General features: G+C 42.7%; 1 protein-coding gene across 3 annotated transcripts in view; it reads left to right on the plus strand.

The window, feature by feature from the left end:
* Positions 1-16245, plus strand: part of SLF1 (SMC5-SMC6 complex localization factor 1) — a 52935-nt gene that overhangs the window by 11404 nt on the left and 25286 nt on the right. For all 3 annotated transcript variants that reach the window (XM_066614967.1, XM_066614968.1, XM_066614970.1), the window contains 3 exons: positions 4938-5069; positions 7052-7105; positions 10520-10675. In XM_066614967.1, coding sequence (XP_066471064.1) covers positions 4938-5069; positions 7052-7105; positions 10520-10675 — 342 coding nt within the window. The remainder of the gene's footprint in view (positions 1-4937; positions 5070-7051; positions 7106-10519; positions 10676-16245) is intronic.

Below are 16245 nucleotides of genomic sequence, written 5' to 3' on the forward strand. Positions count from 1 at the left end.
ACTGGAGAGCAGGTGCCCAAGTAAGCATGTCATTCTGAGACTGGGACTTATGTGAGGAAAGGCTGCAGGTGTGTTAACTGATGGAGTACCTTCAGTGGAAGGAAAGTAGGAACAGACACTCTCTAAAGAACATTCCTCCACAGCACAAAATAAAGCAATGATATTTGCCAGGAAGACTTGTAGAAACCTTTCCTTTCTTGCAAAGCCTTTTCTTTAAGAAAAGCAGTGACTTCTGTCCTGCAATCAACAAAGCATTTCAGAACTTTTCCTTTACGTAACCAGTACAGCATATAATTAAGCAGAACACCAATGTCTGCCACCAACCCACATGAAAATGATTGAAAGGCTATGCGAGGCAAAGTATGGGAATAGATGGTGTGTAGTTTCAAATTCTGCAATTCTTGCCTTGATTTTTATTCTTATGTTAGATAAAAGTATTTCCTAATACTTTTCAGTATTCCTTGAAATTCACTATTTGGAAGTATAGACATATCTATGGGGCGTCTGTACCAGGGACACCTGCAGATACAGAAACCATGGATATGAGGGATAGTGCTCTCCCTGTTCCCATTAGCATTGTTTAAAAGCGTACCAGATAAGTGTTTCTTGCTTTAATAGGTCTCTATAAACATTCAAGCTTATAATGTGATGTGAGCAGGCTGCCAACAGCCTGAATGTTTGAAAAACTAGATTGATGCTAACAGGAAACAACTGCAATGTAGCAGCAACCTAAGAGGAAAGCCAGATCATAACCTTTTCTCACCCTCTGAATTCTTCAGTGAAATGGGCCTCAAGGACGGGGTGCCTCTTGGACCTGTGAATAGCTTGAGAAAAATACCTTGTACTTTACACTGAGCTGCCTGCAAGAGGCACCTCATTTTCTTTGTAGCTTCAGAAGAGAAACAGCAAAGAACCTTTCATCATCCAGTTACCTGCTGGAAACAGAGGTCTTCAGTAAGACAAACCTGGGAATACCCCCCCCCCTTTAAGAAACCTGTACACTGTTGGAAGCATAAGTTTCCTATAGAAATAGGAGTTTCTCCAAGATGGTGATGCTGAGTTAGCATCTTGGAGAGACTTCCTGTTTTGTTTCAAAGTTTTGCTTCCAGAGATGTACAGGTCTTACTCCTTTTGCCAATATTGCTGGAAACCTAAGTTTTTTATAAAATAGGAAGTTTCCTATTTTAGCAACTGTTACCCTGCACAATGCCAATCTCATCTGATCTCGGAAGCTAAGCAGGGTCAGGCCTGGTTAGTACTTGGATGGGAGACCGCCTGGGAATACCAGGTGCTGTAGGCTTATACCATAGTCTTTCGAGACTGAAGGTTGCCAACCAGGAAGTCTCCAAGATGCTGATGTTGAGATATACAGGTCCAGCCTGTTTATACACAGATTTTTTATACACGAATTTGACTCAAGACGAATGGGCCCTGCAAATGAGATGGAATGTACTGATCCCTGGAGAAGGGGAAAAATACTTCCCTTTAAAATCAGTTTTAAAAACTGAACCATCCTTTAACAATAGCCTCCTTAATGAGAGAGAGGGCAGCTGGCTGACAATCCATCAATCCTTCTCTGGCCTGCGGACCCCTCCCTTCCCCCAGCAAGTGAAAGAGAGGTGATCATTTTGCATTGGTGAAGGGAGGGCCTGCGTGAAATGCTGATGGATTATCTTCTTAATGTCTCTTATCTTAGAGTCAAGAGGTCAGCAAGGCTGTTTTTCAATCACTGGAGCAAAGAAACTTTGTTTTTTAAATTGATTTGCTATAGTGTGTTTTTTGTTATCCAGGTGAGTACTTGAAATGGAACCCACAAATAATTAGTCTCAACCTGTAGTTGTTCCCTTGACAATATCACTTTGTGTTCTAGTATCCCTGGTGGGGAATCATTGTGACTCTTTTCAGCTGTCCTGGTTAGGAATTCTGCCTGGCACCTTCTTTCCATTGGGTATTAGGGCTGTTGTGAAGCACCTATGGACTCAAGCTAATGCCTGAAACTTTACATGTGCTGCAGGTAGACTCCATTATGTTTCATAGGTGATTAGTGGTACTCACCTGCTGCTGAAGGGTTTCAATCAAAGTGGAGTTCAAATTGTAGTCCCTAACCCCCAAACATATGCCAAAGTTTCATTACATTATTGTGTCCTGTCCCTCCCGGAGATGTGTTATACAAACCATTATGTTTCGCAGTGGACAACAGATACCTACCTGTTACCGAAGGGCTGCAATAAAAGTGGATTACCAGGTGTACTCCTATACTATACAAAGCAAGAGCCTCAAAAACTGTGATCTTTACCATATTGGTGCATAAAATGGGATGACCCTGACACTCTAAAAAAAAAAAAAAAGTACAGAAAGTTTCAACTCCATTTTTCACGGAAAAAGCTCAGAAAAGTTTTTTTTGTGACTCCTCTTCTTATTGGTGATTTGTTTTTGGACCACTGGGGGGGGATAAACCAAAAGATGTGATCTTCAAGTGACAGAAACTTAGGGCCCAATCATAAGGGCTCGAGCACTGGTGGTACGAGCATACCACTGGCACTGGGTGTTGCAAATGTGTGACACCTGGGGAGCAGGGAGTGCCAGCACTGGGCCTCAGTGCCAGGAGGATACCATGACAAGCCACCGGGGTAAATAGCACCGCAAGTTAGTCGTGAGGCTTTTTGGGGCAGGGATGAAGGCATTCCAGGGCAGGGGTGGTCCTCCACTGGATCCTATGCCCTACATTGGTCTTCAAAGCCCGACATGGGTTCTCAAGTTTGTGCTGGCAAAATACTTGGATCAGACTTGAGTAGCCCCATTATGGGGCCTGGGACTTTCCTTGGTGAAGGCAGCGGGTGATGGCAGCCACTGGATACAGCAGTAGCCTTTCTGGCTTTGAAAATATGTGACATTTCTCATTAATGCAAATTTGTACAGCAAAAGTTGTTTAAGACTTGTATTTTCAAAACTAAGCAGTTGAATAAAGAGATATGGCATCTCTAACATAGTCACCTTCTTGCAGTTAATATGGGACACACATCAGTTTCTGTCATTAATGTGGTAGTGTAGCCTTCATGAGTTTATAAATGTGCACAATTTGTCTAGCTCCATGGATCACAACTGATGTGCTTTCATATTTACGATTCTACATTCTCATTACCATTGGATTATTTGGGTGCTATTGGGCTTTCATCTTGCTTAAATTGCAGAAAAGGATTAAGAGCTTGTTCACACAACCAGGTTTAGTCTGAATCCGGAATTTGATGTGATTCAGGAGGCCTACATGCTTCCTCTTCCCTTTACCTCCTGAACTCTGATGCAGAGCTCTTGCTTGACATTCTAGTTTGTTTAAACTATAGTTCCATGGGTTGTGCAAGCCAGGAACTGTGGATCATAAACCAAGATGTGAAACCCAGGGTTTAACTTTCAATTCACATCTTGGTTTGTGAACTGGAGTTAAACCAGAGTTAAACTATAGATTTTCAAACCATGGAGCCGTAGTTTATACAAACCACAGTGGGGATAATACAGAAACTAGAAAGGTAATGGGGCGGGGAAATGCTCATCTTTGAGGCAGATGACTTCAAGTCATGTTTATGCCTGAATAAGTGATCCACCAAACAAACTGTTATTTGAACTGGCCCTATGACAGAAATAGCAGCATTTGGGAAATGTTGAGAGCTAGACTGTGCTTTTTGTATCTTTGAGACTAGTACATCCTGGTAAGAACTAGCGAACTTGAGAAGAGTGTTGGAAACTTTGACAAATTCTTTCATAATTTCAGCATATATTCCCAAGATAGCAAGGCAGACGAACACATGGAAGCAGTCTTCTCTTGCAGGGATCATCTTGTGCAAACGATTCTCAAATTGTGTTGTGATGTCCTGGGGCATTGTGGGCCAACTGCTGCCCCGCTAGGTATACCATCCCTCTCCAAACAGTGGGGGTTTGACATAGTGGGAAGAACTCCAGCATGCAAAAACCACATGTTGGGAAAAGCCAGTCTGCCCCTTCCCCCAGGCCCTCTTACTGTGCTTTGTGCAGGTGCTTTGGGCCTCCAAACCTGGAAATAACTGGCAATTATGTCATCGCCAGTTGCTTCTGAATGCCACACACTGCAAGTCCCAATAGTTTGGGAACCGCTGATATAGTGGGGACACACACACAGCAATTATTGTTTGCAACACTAGATTGAGAACTGCAATTAAGACTTATTGTGGTTTCCAAAACATGTATAAAGTCCTATCAACATGACATAATGGTTGGATTCAGACATAATGCAAAACCATGGTTTGTTCTGACCATAGTTTAAAACCCATAGCATGGTTTAGACTTCTAAATATACAATAGTCGATCAGTGATTTAGCACTGCTGGTCTGCTTTTTGTTTCTTATCTGCTCAGGCCTCAGTTTCTTAAGTTCAGTTTTGTCTCCTTGGTACAGCAGATTCTGAGGGGAAGCAATGATCCTTGCTGCTATGAGCAGTAAACCACAGTTAGTGAAAACACTGGTTTGCAAACAGGTTTCAAACTGTTGTTTTAGCCCCAACCAAATCTCAGTGTTAAGGCTGGCCAGATATACCACAAAAACTATGGTTTGTTTGCCTCTCTGTATGCAGCTGTTGTGAAATGCATCTTCATTCACCTCATGATGCAGATTGGAATGAATGCTTCTCTTCACTGATGAGGCCAATAGTCATGGTTATCTGCCAGTTACTAGGTGTACTAAAAGCATAGTTCATGGCCACTCATGAACTGAGACCCATATGTTGAATGTTAAAGCAAGTTCTCTTTCTAGCTATATTTCATTTATTCAGAATTGATTCTATTAAGCCTAGATGGCTTAATGCTGATATTTTGTTTCAACTGTGAAACAAGCTCACAAGCAGATAGCTCATATTGGACAATTTACTATACTTGCATAGTATTTTAATACTATACCTTATCCATAACCCAGAATGAAATACAAAGTGATAATGAAAAATGCTTGGAGAACCATCTTGAACCACAACAAGAAGCAAGAGAGATGAGTGACATGAATGTTGGTGAAATCAGAAACAACCTTATAAAGCATATGTACCTCCAACAGGTAATATTGGGCCTATGTAAGCCTCATAATTTTATAGTACGATTGAACTGGTGAAAAATGAAGTCACAGGAAAAAGATAAAAAATAAGTCTAACTTTAAATAAGAACACCAATTTTAGTTTAGAGTTACACAAAACCACAAAAAATACAGTGATAAAATGTCTGACACAGGTATAAGTCGAAATGGGCAATGTATGTTCCTGAGGTCTGAGAACAATAATGAAGGAGCTTACTTACATTATGGGATGAGAGTGAAAACCATTGAAACTTGGTAAATTACAGGCAAAATTGAATGAAAATCTGCCCAAAATTTTGAAATGAGAAATAGTTGTTCAGTAAGCATACATCTTAGGTGGTGGGAAATTCTTTGAATAAGACTTAGATTGAAAATTTCATGTAGCCTAACCCTTAAGGGCGCAATCCTTACCCACTTTCCAGCATCAACATAAGGGCAATGCAGCTCCAAGGTAAGGGAACAAGTATTCCCTTACTTTGAGGAGGCCTCTGTGAGTGCCACCCAACTGCAGGATGCAGCACATGCCTCATTGGCAGCACTATGCCAGTGCTGGAAAGTTGGTTAGGATTTGGGCCCAAATGTCTTTAAATAGTTAAGCAGTATAACGTAATTCCTTGGATGCCTAAACATATGCCTATTATATGTATGATTAGCCTATATGTAATAGCATAACCTATTATATGTATGAATAAACTAATATAGTTCTGTTTTGTTTCAAGTATAGTGAAAATGTGATGGGTTGCTTGCACCTGAAATTGATTTTTCAGATATCATTAACTTCTATCAGAATTATTGTGAATAGAGTTCTAATTAGGGAACTGGATTTTCCTGTGTCCCGCTTCCCACTGTAGTCCTGTGCACCTCCAGAATAGCTGCTCATATGGGTTAGGGGACCCTAGGATGTTGTTCTGACAATGAAGCCTGGGGTTTAGAGTCCTCTGTTTTAGTTTATGGGTCTAACAACACTTGATAGATCTAGTGAGTGCACTGTTTTTGAAGCACTATGATTCTACTTTCTCTGTGTTGTATATCTCTTCCTGTTATTAATATGAATGGCTTTCCTAAATAATATCGCACAAGAATTAGAACTACAGATATTAAAACAAACCTAACCAATACGTTGTGTAGCTGAGATGAGGACATCCACAAATTACTTCATGGGTGATCCCATGTGTCACACATCAGGGATTTCCTTGTTCATTTTAAGGAAAACAATGAGAGTCAAAGCAGAACATGTTGCATCTGGTTTAGCATAGTAGTTAAGAGGCTGCAACTCAGGACTTTCTCCAGTTCTTGTCTTTTATCTGTCATAAATAAACCTAGGTGACATAAATTCTAGATGACCTTGGACAAGCCACTCACTCTCAGCCTTAGCTTCCCAATTGTAGTATAGCAACAATAATATTAAAGATTTGTTGTAAAGATAACCCATGAAGATGATGATGATAATAATAATAATAAATAAATAAACTTTATTTATACCCCGCCCTTCTCCCCAAAGGGACCCAGGGCTTCATAATACATATGAAGCACTTTGCACAATCAGAAAGCAATATATACATGTTAAACATTATCTACCCATTTGATGAATGAAATCGAGACTGTTTTAGCCAGAGGATATTTTGTGTTAGTTTTTCTAAATTGGATATTTTTCTCAAATACTTCTTTATTGGACAGAGAGAGGATTATAAAATCTTACAAGAACTTGATTTCTTTAGATTTCTATGTTGACTTTTGAGACTAGAGACCTAAGTAAGTTTCTAGCACAAAAGCTGTACCTTGATAAGCCTGTATGTCTTTTGCTGTAGGCTGTAATCTTTCATGCAAAAACCAGAAGTCAGTGAGATTGACTTGTGCATAAACATATTTAGACTAGAGCTTGCTCTTTAGCATTATTGCAGTGCATCATTATGATGATCAAATTGTGTATAACCAATGTTATAAAACTGCTTCCTTTTACTTCACAGGCGATGCTAAGCAAATATACTCAAGCAGACCAAATCAATGAGTTCAGGAAAGAGGTAAGAATTGGGTATATGAATGGAGTGAGATAAGCAATGTTTGAATCAGCCATTTTCAACCACTGTGCCATGGCACATTGGTGTGCCACAAGTGGTCCACAGGTGTGCCACAGGAATTTGAGAGGTCATTTATTAGTAGGGCCAATGGGGGATGTGAGCTCCCCCCCCCCCCCACTGGCAGAATGGTGTGCCTTGTAAATTGTCAAAAACCTGACAGTGTGTCTTGACAATTTTGTCAGTGTGCCGTGAGATGAAAAAGGTTGAAAATCACTGGTTTGAATCCTTCTCTGTGTATTCATTGCTAATCAGCCAAAGCAGGAGATGGGCAAAGAGTATCTAATGGAACATTTTGGCATCCCACTGCACCACAAACAGGCACACCTAGCATATTAATCAATTAGAAGGAACATTGCATAGGTCAGTCATTGAGTTTGTATGTGGCACAGGGCCATATTGCAGTAGCTGACCCATTTAGCCACGTCCGCCTCATGCCCTTTGCATCATTGCTGGTACTTTCCACACAGTAGCCTCACTGTAGCTGTTATGCTGCCCTCCCTCTCCCACCCACCCCCATAACTGCCTACTTTGTACATCATCACAAAAGAGAAAAGATGGCTCATGACCAGGAGTTCCCCACTACCACTGAAGCCCAAGGTGTGAGGGGGTGAGGATGCTGCAGACTTGAGCCCTGGTGGAAAGAAGACCTTCTTCCTTCCCCTGCAGTCTCATCCTGAGGTCTGCTGATGTAAGCAACTGCTGTGGCAAAAGGATCCCTATCTGCTAACAAAGTAACAAGTGCAAGTCAAAGGTTGTCTACTGAAATCTCAAAAATGGCATAGCATCTGAAAAAGAGAAACACTAGTAGGTTAGTCAACCATCTCATTCAACCAACATTCTTGTTCCTTTGCAATAATCCAAAACAACAACCAAGTAGCCAGTATCAGAGATATTTGGGTACCTCAGTTAGTTCACTCTATGAGATGAAGTTTACAAACTGACAGGAGCATGCCTCGTTCAATCCCCATTAATATACTCACAATTTTAAAACATTCCTTTTTATCCTGATATTCTTAACACATTTTTCTTTTATGTTTTTATCTTTTCAACAGTTAATCAAATTGAAGAATCAATTTTTAAAAATTCGATCAAAGATGTCTCTATAGAACAGATTGTTTTCAATACAGGCAGCTCTCAATTTACTTGAGAGTTAGGTTCTTGAAAAATCACATATACGAGTATATCAAAAATACATAAATCAAAACTGGCTTTTCCATAGGAAATAATTACAAAACTCATCTTTTGAATATGTTGGCATCCTTCAGTCTCGGAAGACTATGGTGTCACGCTCTGAATGGTGGCTCTGGAACAGAGTGTCCTCTCCAGTGCGCGAAGCCTGGGTAAAGTAGGTATGGAGGATAGGCTGTTACCCATGCAGCAAATCCTCCCTCTCCACGTCGCTGAAATGGTCCAGTGGAAAGGCAGAGGCCAATACGGTTGGTTCCAGCGGCGTTGCAGGAGTTGCCAGAACGTGACTGTGTTCAGCCATGAACTGCCTCAGGGACTCCGGCTCTGGATTTTGCCTCGAGGTTGACTCCTGAAGCCTTTTCCATAACTGGATGTAGCCACAAGGCAGTGGAGGTTTAGGATCAGAGTTTTCCTTCTCTCAGATGAGCTGCCTTCCCAGGCTGACGAGTCCCATCTACCCGGTGGCTGTTTAGTCGCCTCTTACGACAAGTACAGCCAAACTGAGGGCCTATTCTTATCCCCAGCCCCCAGGGGAATATAGGTACAAGATAATTGCAGAAAATATCACCAGTAGCTTGCTATTAGCAAAGAAATGAACTGGTTAAAGATTTTTTGCATGCCCTTTGATAGCACAGGGTTTGCAGAGTGATAACCAAGTGCTGGTTTCAATTTGCAGTCCCCTGTGGCATTGCCCCCAAGCAGCAAAGTGCAAAGATCCTTAGACACCTGTGCTGTTTTCTTCTTCCAAAAATTGTCCATGCTTCCATTGGTTTCAGAACAGAGCTGTTTTGTCCACTTTGAAGATCTGCTTCAAAGAGTAGCCTTCCTTTTCAGTGATTGCCTTCAGAGTGTCCAAGAACTGCTCAACAGCCATGACATCAACAGATACAATCTCTCAACTCATTTTGCTGTTGTAATAGTTGTATCTTCGCAAAGGATTGTGAACCAACCAGAATTTGCTGTGAATTGCTTTAGGAGGCCTTCCTTTCTCTGCAGCTCTACCATGATTGCTTGGGCTTTCTCCTGGTCCTGGAACAGGCTGATTGGTGTGTTGATTCTGGTCCTCTATCTTGTGCTCAGCATTCACACTGTTAGCTCCATAATGGTGCTTTTGGCATAAGAGGTCTTCTTGGCACTTGGAGCTGTGCCTAACTGGGCACTTTTCTTGATCTTCTTTGCACTATCCCTAATGGTACAAATAATGGTCTCCCATAAACCAAGCATATAGTCTGCACCTGATATACGTCCCCCGCTCTCTGGAGATGGTTTCTGGATCACATCCAACTTAAGATCTGTTGTTCTGGATTTTCACTCTAGCTCCTTGAGTGATCCAGATGGAAACTTTCTAGAGATAATCTTGCAGTGAAAAGCCCACCAAATGCCCCATTTGTCTCTTGCTGGCTAGATACATGGAAGCACAGGAAGCCTTACTGTTTCAAAAATGAGCCTGTACAATTGCATTTCTGGTATTTAATTTCCAAACTGCGTTATTTCAAAAATGGGCATATTAAGCAGTTTCTGCTCAGTGTTGCATATATGCAATAGGGACCAAATGTGTACACCTGTGGGCAGAGCAGAAATGAGTTACGACCATGCAAATTGAGAGCTACAAGTTCTTATTAAAATTGTGGGTGGCAAGTACCATTGTTAAAAAAAGCCTATGAGAAGAGAGCATGCTACTACTCAACTGATGTCCATGATGCACACTAGATCAGCAGTTCCCAAGCTGTGGCTCTGTGACCCATCAGTGATCACAACCCAATTTTTGGTGGGTTGCGAAACAGAGAAAGCTGATTAAGCTATGTGCTTTAAGAGTTAAACAACTTGCTGCTAGGAGGGAACACTGCTGCCCAGTCACCATTGTAGCCACAGAGGCTTGAGCAGCTGGTAAAGTGAAACATTTTTTGGGTGGGGCTGATGCTAAAAAGTTTGGGAACCACTGCACTGGATTGTATTGATAAAGAAGGTATGCTTTTTGTTTCAAAATATTTTTATTTGCATACAAATTTAATCAGTTGATTGATCAAGTAAAACTCATAATGACTCAGCTCACATTTGTTTAAACAAACCTAGTTTACTTCTCTGTATGCATACTTTGAAACTAATAAGCATGAATCCAAAAAGTATTAATCTTCTAGTAATAATTCTTGGAAATCTTTCATTGCCTAGGTAAAAAATACTTGCTCTTCTGGCAGAATCAACCGTGTACTTGAAGAACTTATAGATGATCATTTATTTCCTATTGCAATCGCAGAATTTCTCTCTGGGGAAGATCTCATTCCTCCTATTAAATTCCTTCACTCTCTGCTAGAACACATACTACAGGTAAGAATGAAAGATTACAAGAATTTGTGTGGTACAGATCTAAGTGTGTGAGTTACTCGTTCAGTTCAGCTGTTAGCTCAGTAGGTAGCCTTAGCCAAATTGTTCAGTCTCAACATCAGGCGCCCCCCCCCCACCTTTATGGATAATACAAATCGATGGTAAGGCCACACTGGAGTATTGCATCCAGTTCTGGTGGCCACATCTAAAAAAGGACATAGTAGAAATGGAAAAGGTGCAAAAGAGAGCGACTAAAATGATTACTGGGCTGGGGCATCTTCCTTATGAGGAAAGGCTATAGCATTTGGGGCTCTTCAGTCTAGAAAAGAGGCACCTAAGGGGGGATATGATTGAGACACAGAATTATGCACTGGGAGGATAGAATGGATAGAGAAATGCTCTTTTCCCTCTCATACAACACCAGAACCAGGGGACATCCACTAAAATGGAGTGTTGGGAGAGTTAGAACAGACAAAAGAAAATATTTCTTTACTCAGCATGTGGTTGGTCTGTGGAACTCTTTTCCACAGGATGTAGTGATGGCATCAGGTCTAGATGCCTTTAAAAGGGGATTGGACAAATTTCTGGAGGAAAAATCCATCATGGGTTACAAGCCATGATGTGTATGTGCAACCTTCTGATTTTAGAAATGGGCTATGTCAGAATGCCAGATGCAAGGGAGAGCACCAGGATGCAGGTCTCTTGTTGTCTTGTGTGCTCCCTGAGGCATTTGGTGGACCACTGTGAGATACAGGAAGCTGGACTAGATGGGCCTATGGCCTGATCTAGCAGGTTTGTTCTTATGTTCTTAATATGGATGTACAAGGTTGTTGTAAAGATGATTGCAATGATTGTGAAATGTTTTGCACACTCACTACATAAATGCTGAATAGTATTATAATAGACATGAAGTACAGATCCAGCCTATTTATATATGAGTTTTTTATACATGGATTTGATTCAACATGAATGGCCCCTGCAAATGAGAAGGAATGTGCTGATCCCTTGAGAAGGGGAAAATGCATCCCTTTAAAATCAGTTTTTAAAAACTGAACAGTCCTTTAACAATAGCCTCCTTAATGAGAGAGAGAGAGAGAGAGAGAGAGCGCGCGCGCGCGCGCGGGCAGCAGGCTGACAATCCATCAGTTTTTCTCTCTCCAGCAGCCCCCTCCCTTCCCCTGAGCACCTGAAAGAAAGGTGATCACTTTGCATTGGTGAAGGTAGGGGCTGAGTGAAATTCCTTTGTAAGCTCTTGGAGGATGACTGATTGATGGATTGCCTTCTTAATGACTCTTATTTTACATCACAAAGGTCAGCAAGGCTGTTTTTAAATCACCAGAGCAAAGAAACTTAGTTTTTTAAATTGATTTGCTATAGTGTGTTGTTCTGCCATCCATGTGACTGCTTGGAAAGGAACCCATGCAAATAATTAGTCTCAAGCTGTATGATGTCAATAGATTTAGAGACTGATAGTTGAAACCTTTTCCTTCAGTTCCATTTTTAACCTCATTTTCCATTTGTTTCTTCCTTCTTTCCCTGCTGATGTTTTATTTAAAGACTAGAGAGAGAGAGAGAGAGAGAGAGTCTTTATTTAAAGACTTTATATATAAAATCTAGAGTATAAAACCACACACACACACACACACACACACACACACACACACAGGTTGTTTTATACTCTATGAGCAAATAGGATATTTAAAAAAAGTTGAGGCATCTACATTAAAGAAAGTAACCCTTCTCCAAGGTTTCTGAAATCCATTTGGTGGTCCTTAAAGGACAAATGGTGTAGTGCAAGGGGAGGGAAAGTCTTTGTCCCATGTTCAGTGATAAGGGGAAAGCACTGTGAACATGCTCAGGTTATGGACAGAACCCACTATCAGAACAAATTACAAGAACCAGCCTTGGCTTGCTATTTTTCCCTCTCTCCCCCACCCCATCCCCGACTACTGTGCACATGATAATTTTTCCACATGGCTATCACTTCCATGTTAGAAAAAAGTGACATATGCTCTCATGTGACAAATATTTTTTTACCACACACACATGTCAGAAAATGCTCATGTAGTCTAGTGTAATTAGCATTTAATAGTCATTTAAAAGCTTAAAACAGCAGGGTAGGTTCATTTGCATAGACATACATACATTCTTGAAAAATCTAGTTAGGGGAAAAAATTGAAGTTTTTGGAGAGAAATGGCAGATCTTTCTGTAGCTAAAGCATCCATATCTCTGAAACAAACATGACAAATCTGGAACTAATCAGGTGAATTGAACATTCTTGCATTCAAAATAGCAAGGATGGGAAAATCCAGCGCGACTTGACTTGAGTTGAATAGCTAGGTCATCGCCCCCATGACTCTACTCGAAAAAGAGTCCTAACGGGGGCACTTTCCAAGTCTCCAAGTCACCCTTTAAGTGACTCTAATGGACTTGAGTTGCACCCCATTTAAAAAGCGCCCATGGAAAAAAATGGGGCTGCTGCCAGAGAGTGTGTGTGTTGGAGCTCTCTTTACTCACTCCCCTGCTGTCCCCACCTATCTATAAACAGGGTGGGAGGGACTACTAGAGAGCCGGGAAGGAAGCAGCAAGATGGAAGAGGGTCATGCACAGCAGCTGAGAGGCTTACCAGAACGACTGAATCCTTGGCAGCCCTGCTCAGAAATTGTCCCACTGCAACCAGTCAATGAGGCTCCTTCTCCCAAGTAGCCATGGTGGAAAGCGTGGACACACGCTGCCTCCCCTGTTCCCTGGGCTTCTCCAGTCAATCCTAAGACAAGAATCCCTTGACTGCTTGTAATGTACATGGCGGGAGGAGGCCCTGCCCCTGGGTGCGTTACCAAGTGCGGGGGGCTTACCCTGTCTATGAGTGTTGGTTGGAGGTGGAAAAAAGGACAAGAGGCGGATACAGCTGGTCTACACAGACGGTTTACTTGCGTCAGCCGCTTTACATTCATGGGGCCTGTTATGTCACAGGCCACCCTACCTCACACGCTCGTGCCATCGTCGTCTGATAGACTCTTTCCCCGACCCGTCCCGCTCCCTCGCGGTTCCAGGCAGAGCTCTCCAACTGGTTTCTCTTGGCCAGGGGTAGGGGTTCTCGAAAGCTGCCACACTGGTGTTCAGGGTCAGACAAGCTGACCTTAGGAGGACCCCAGGTACCTCTGTGCTTGCCCTTCGATCAGCAGGCCACCCTCTGGTATAGTTGGCTGTGAGTCCTTGTCTCTGTAACCCCGGCTCTCCTGGAGTCACCCCCAGGGCCCGGGTGGGTCCTGGGTCTGGGAGAACCCCCTCCCGGCCCCCATTTTCCAGGGCTGCGGATAGCACAACCCCTTTGGGGGTCTGGCCTTTCCCAGTTAGGCCGGGGTGGCTATCCCCTTTGGCCTTTCCTCTGGCCTTACTCCCCTCTGGAGAGGAGTGACCCCCCCCTAGGCTTCCCAAGCTCCTTATGAAGCCAGCCTTGGGTTTGGCCAGCTCCACCCCTTCTGGCCACGTGGCTGCTTGTTGCTCCCAGCTGGTATTAGGCCCTACTCCCATGTAGGTGTCCTGCCTGGGACCCCAGTCCTGGCAGTACTCAGGCCTTACCCCCAAGGAGACCCCTACCCCCGAGGAGACCCCTGCTCCTGAGGCACTCCTGGCCATCAGGGCTGGGCCCGGGTGTCACTGCTCCTCCTGCTCTCCCTCAACCAATGAAAATACCAGACTGTCCATCCTGTGACCAATGGTCATCTGTTCCTTCCTTCCTATTAGAGATGGGAAAAGAGAGCCCAGTCCAACCTCTCCCCTCCTGCTCACGTTTGCCCTTTCCTGTCTCCCTGCTGGGACTTTCCTGCTGTTTGCCCTTTTGGAATGCTGGGCCCACAAAATTTTCCACACTGCCAAAACAGTAAGCAAGCATGCAGACGAACTTGAGTCAGCATGCATGGGGATAAGTGTGGAGTCAGAGGGGTCCTTACTTGAGTCTTTTTCAGAGTTTTCCAAGTGCACAAGTCACCCAAAATCATGCATTTTCACAACTCAGGTCTGAGTCACTGACTCAGCTTCCCAACCCTGCAAAATAGTCGAACTCAAATAACAATTTGGGATAGAATGTTATAATCTAGGACTTCTGCATGTTTGTCATGGCAATTAAATAAACATACCCTTTGATTTTCAACTTGTTACATGCTATTTACAGATTAAGAATAGATTTGGATGGATACAGGTTCTAAGTTACCCCATGGTGGATCTTTGATTTCTTCCTCCGAACCACACCCAAAACTCCTATACTTGTACTCAATGAAAAACAAGTGACCCATGTGATATTCATGTCACTTCCCTCTCCTTATTTGGCATACTGGTGCATGGTTCTAGCCCTCACTGGGAAATCCGTTATCCATGTATGGAGAAGTTCTGGCTTGCACTTTGATTTCACAACACCTTGGAATGTTCTTTTTGGGAATGCTATGACACACATGTTTTTCTCTGCAGGTCATCTTGACATTTTCTACCTTGTTTTTAACAGAAAGACACTATTCATTTTTTCCTAATGTTCCTTCTCTGAGAGAAATTAGGTTAACCCCTAATTTCTAACAGTTATTTCTAACAGTTCTAATCTCTAACAGTTCTAATTTCTAACAGTTGTTTTTATTTTAAAAAATTACATTTTTATTAGAATTTTAATAATTATATATTTTTAGCTTAGTTTTTATTTTAAAAAATTCCCTCCAACATAATGCAAAAAAAGGCCCTGGAAAAATCTGTTGAACACCTGGACTGTCAACACCCTTTTAATGTGGTGGTACTTGGTGCTACCAAGTACCAAGTGGAATTGGCACTTAAAAGTCATCTTGTTTTAAAAAGCATCCCCCACCCACAGCTGCTTCTCTGAGGCTGCAGTCCTGTCCACACTTTCCTGGGAGTTAGCCCCATTGACTTTAATGGAACTTACTTCTGAGTAGAAGTAGACCAGAATCACAATGCGGATTCCGAGCCAACAGGTCCACCACTGATATGGTATTCTCCCTTAGACAACTGCAGGAGAAATGCAGGGAACGATGACAGCCACTCTTTATAGCCTTCATAGATCTCACGAAGGCTTTCGACCTGGTCAGAAGGGACGGCCTCTTCAAGATCCTCCCCAAGATTGGATGTCCACCCAGGCTCCTCAGCATCATCAGATCCTTCCACAAGGGCATGAAGGGCACTGTTGTCTTTGATGCCCACTTGGAGGCAGGCTGTGCAGCATGGCCTTCCCAGTTTGAAGAGACACTTGGCCAACACTCTGAGGCAAAGAGACAGGCCCATAGGCAGGGAGACAGACCAGGGACAGACTGCACTTGCTCCCAGTGTGGAAGGGATTGTCACTCCCGAATTGGCCTTTTCAGCCACACTAGACGCTGTTCCAGAACCGCCATTCAGAGCGCGATACCATAGTCTTTCGAGACTGAAGGTTGCCAACACACAAATGGGTGATTCTACTGTTATCACACTTGGCTGACAGTGTGGCAGCTAATCAGGAGGGCCGGTGCTCCATTAGCATGGTTCCTTGATTGTGTTTGGCAGTGGAGGTAGTGAGGGTAACTAGGGTTGAAAA

The sequence above is a fragment of the Tiliqua scincoides genome, chromosome 2, assembly GCF_035046505.1.
Source record: "Tiliqua scincoides isolate rTilSci1 chromosome 2, rTilSci1.hap2, whole genome shotgun sequence".
NCBI classification, from domain to species: Eukaryota; Metazoa; Chordata; class Lepidosauria; order Squamata; family Scincidae; genus Tiliqua; species Tiliqua scincoides.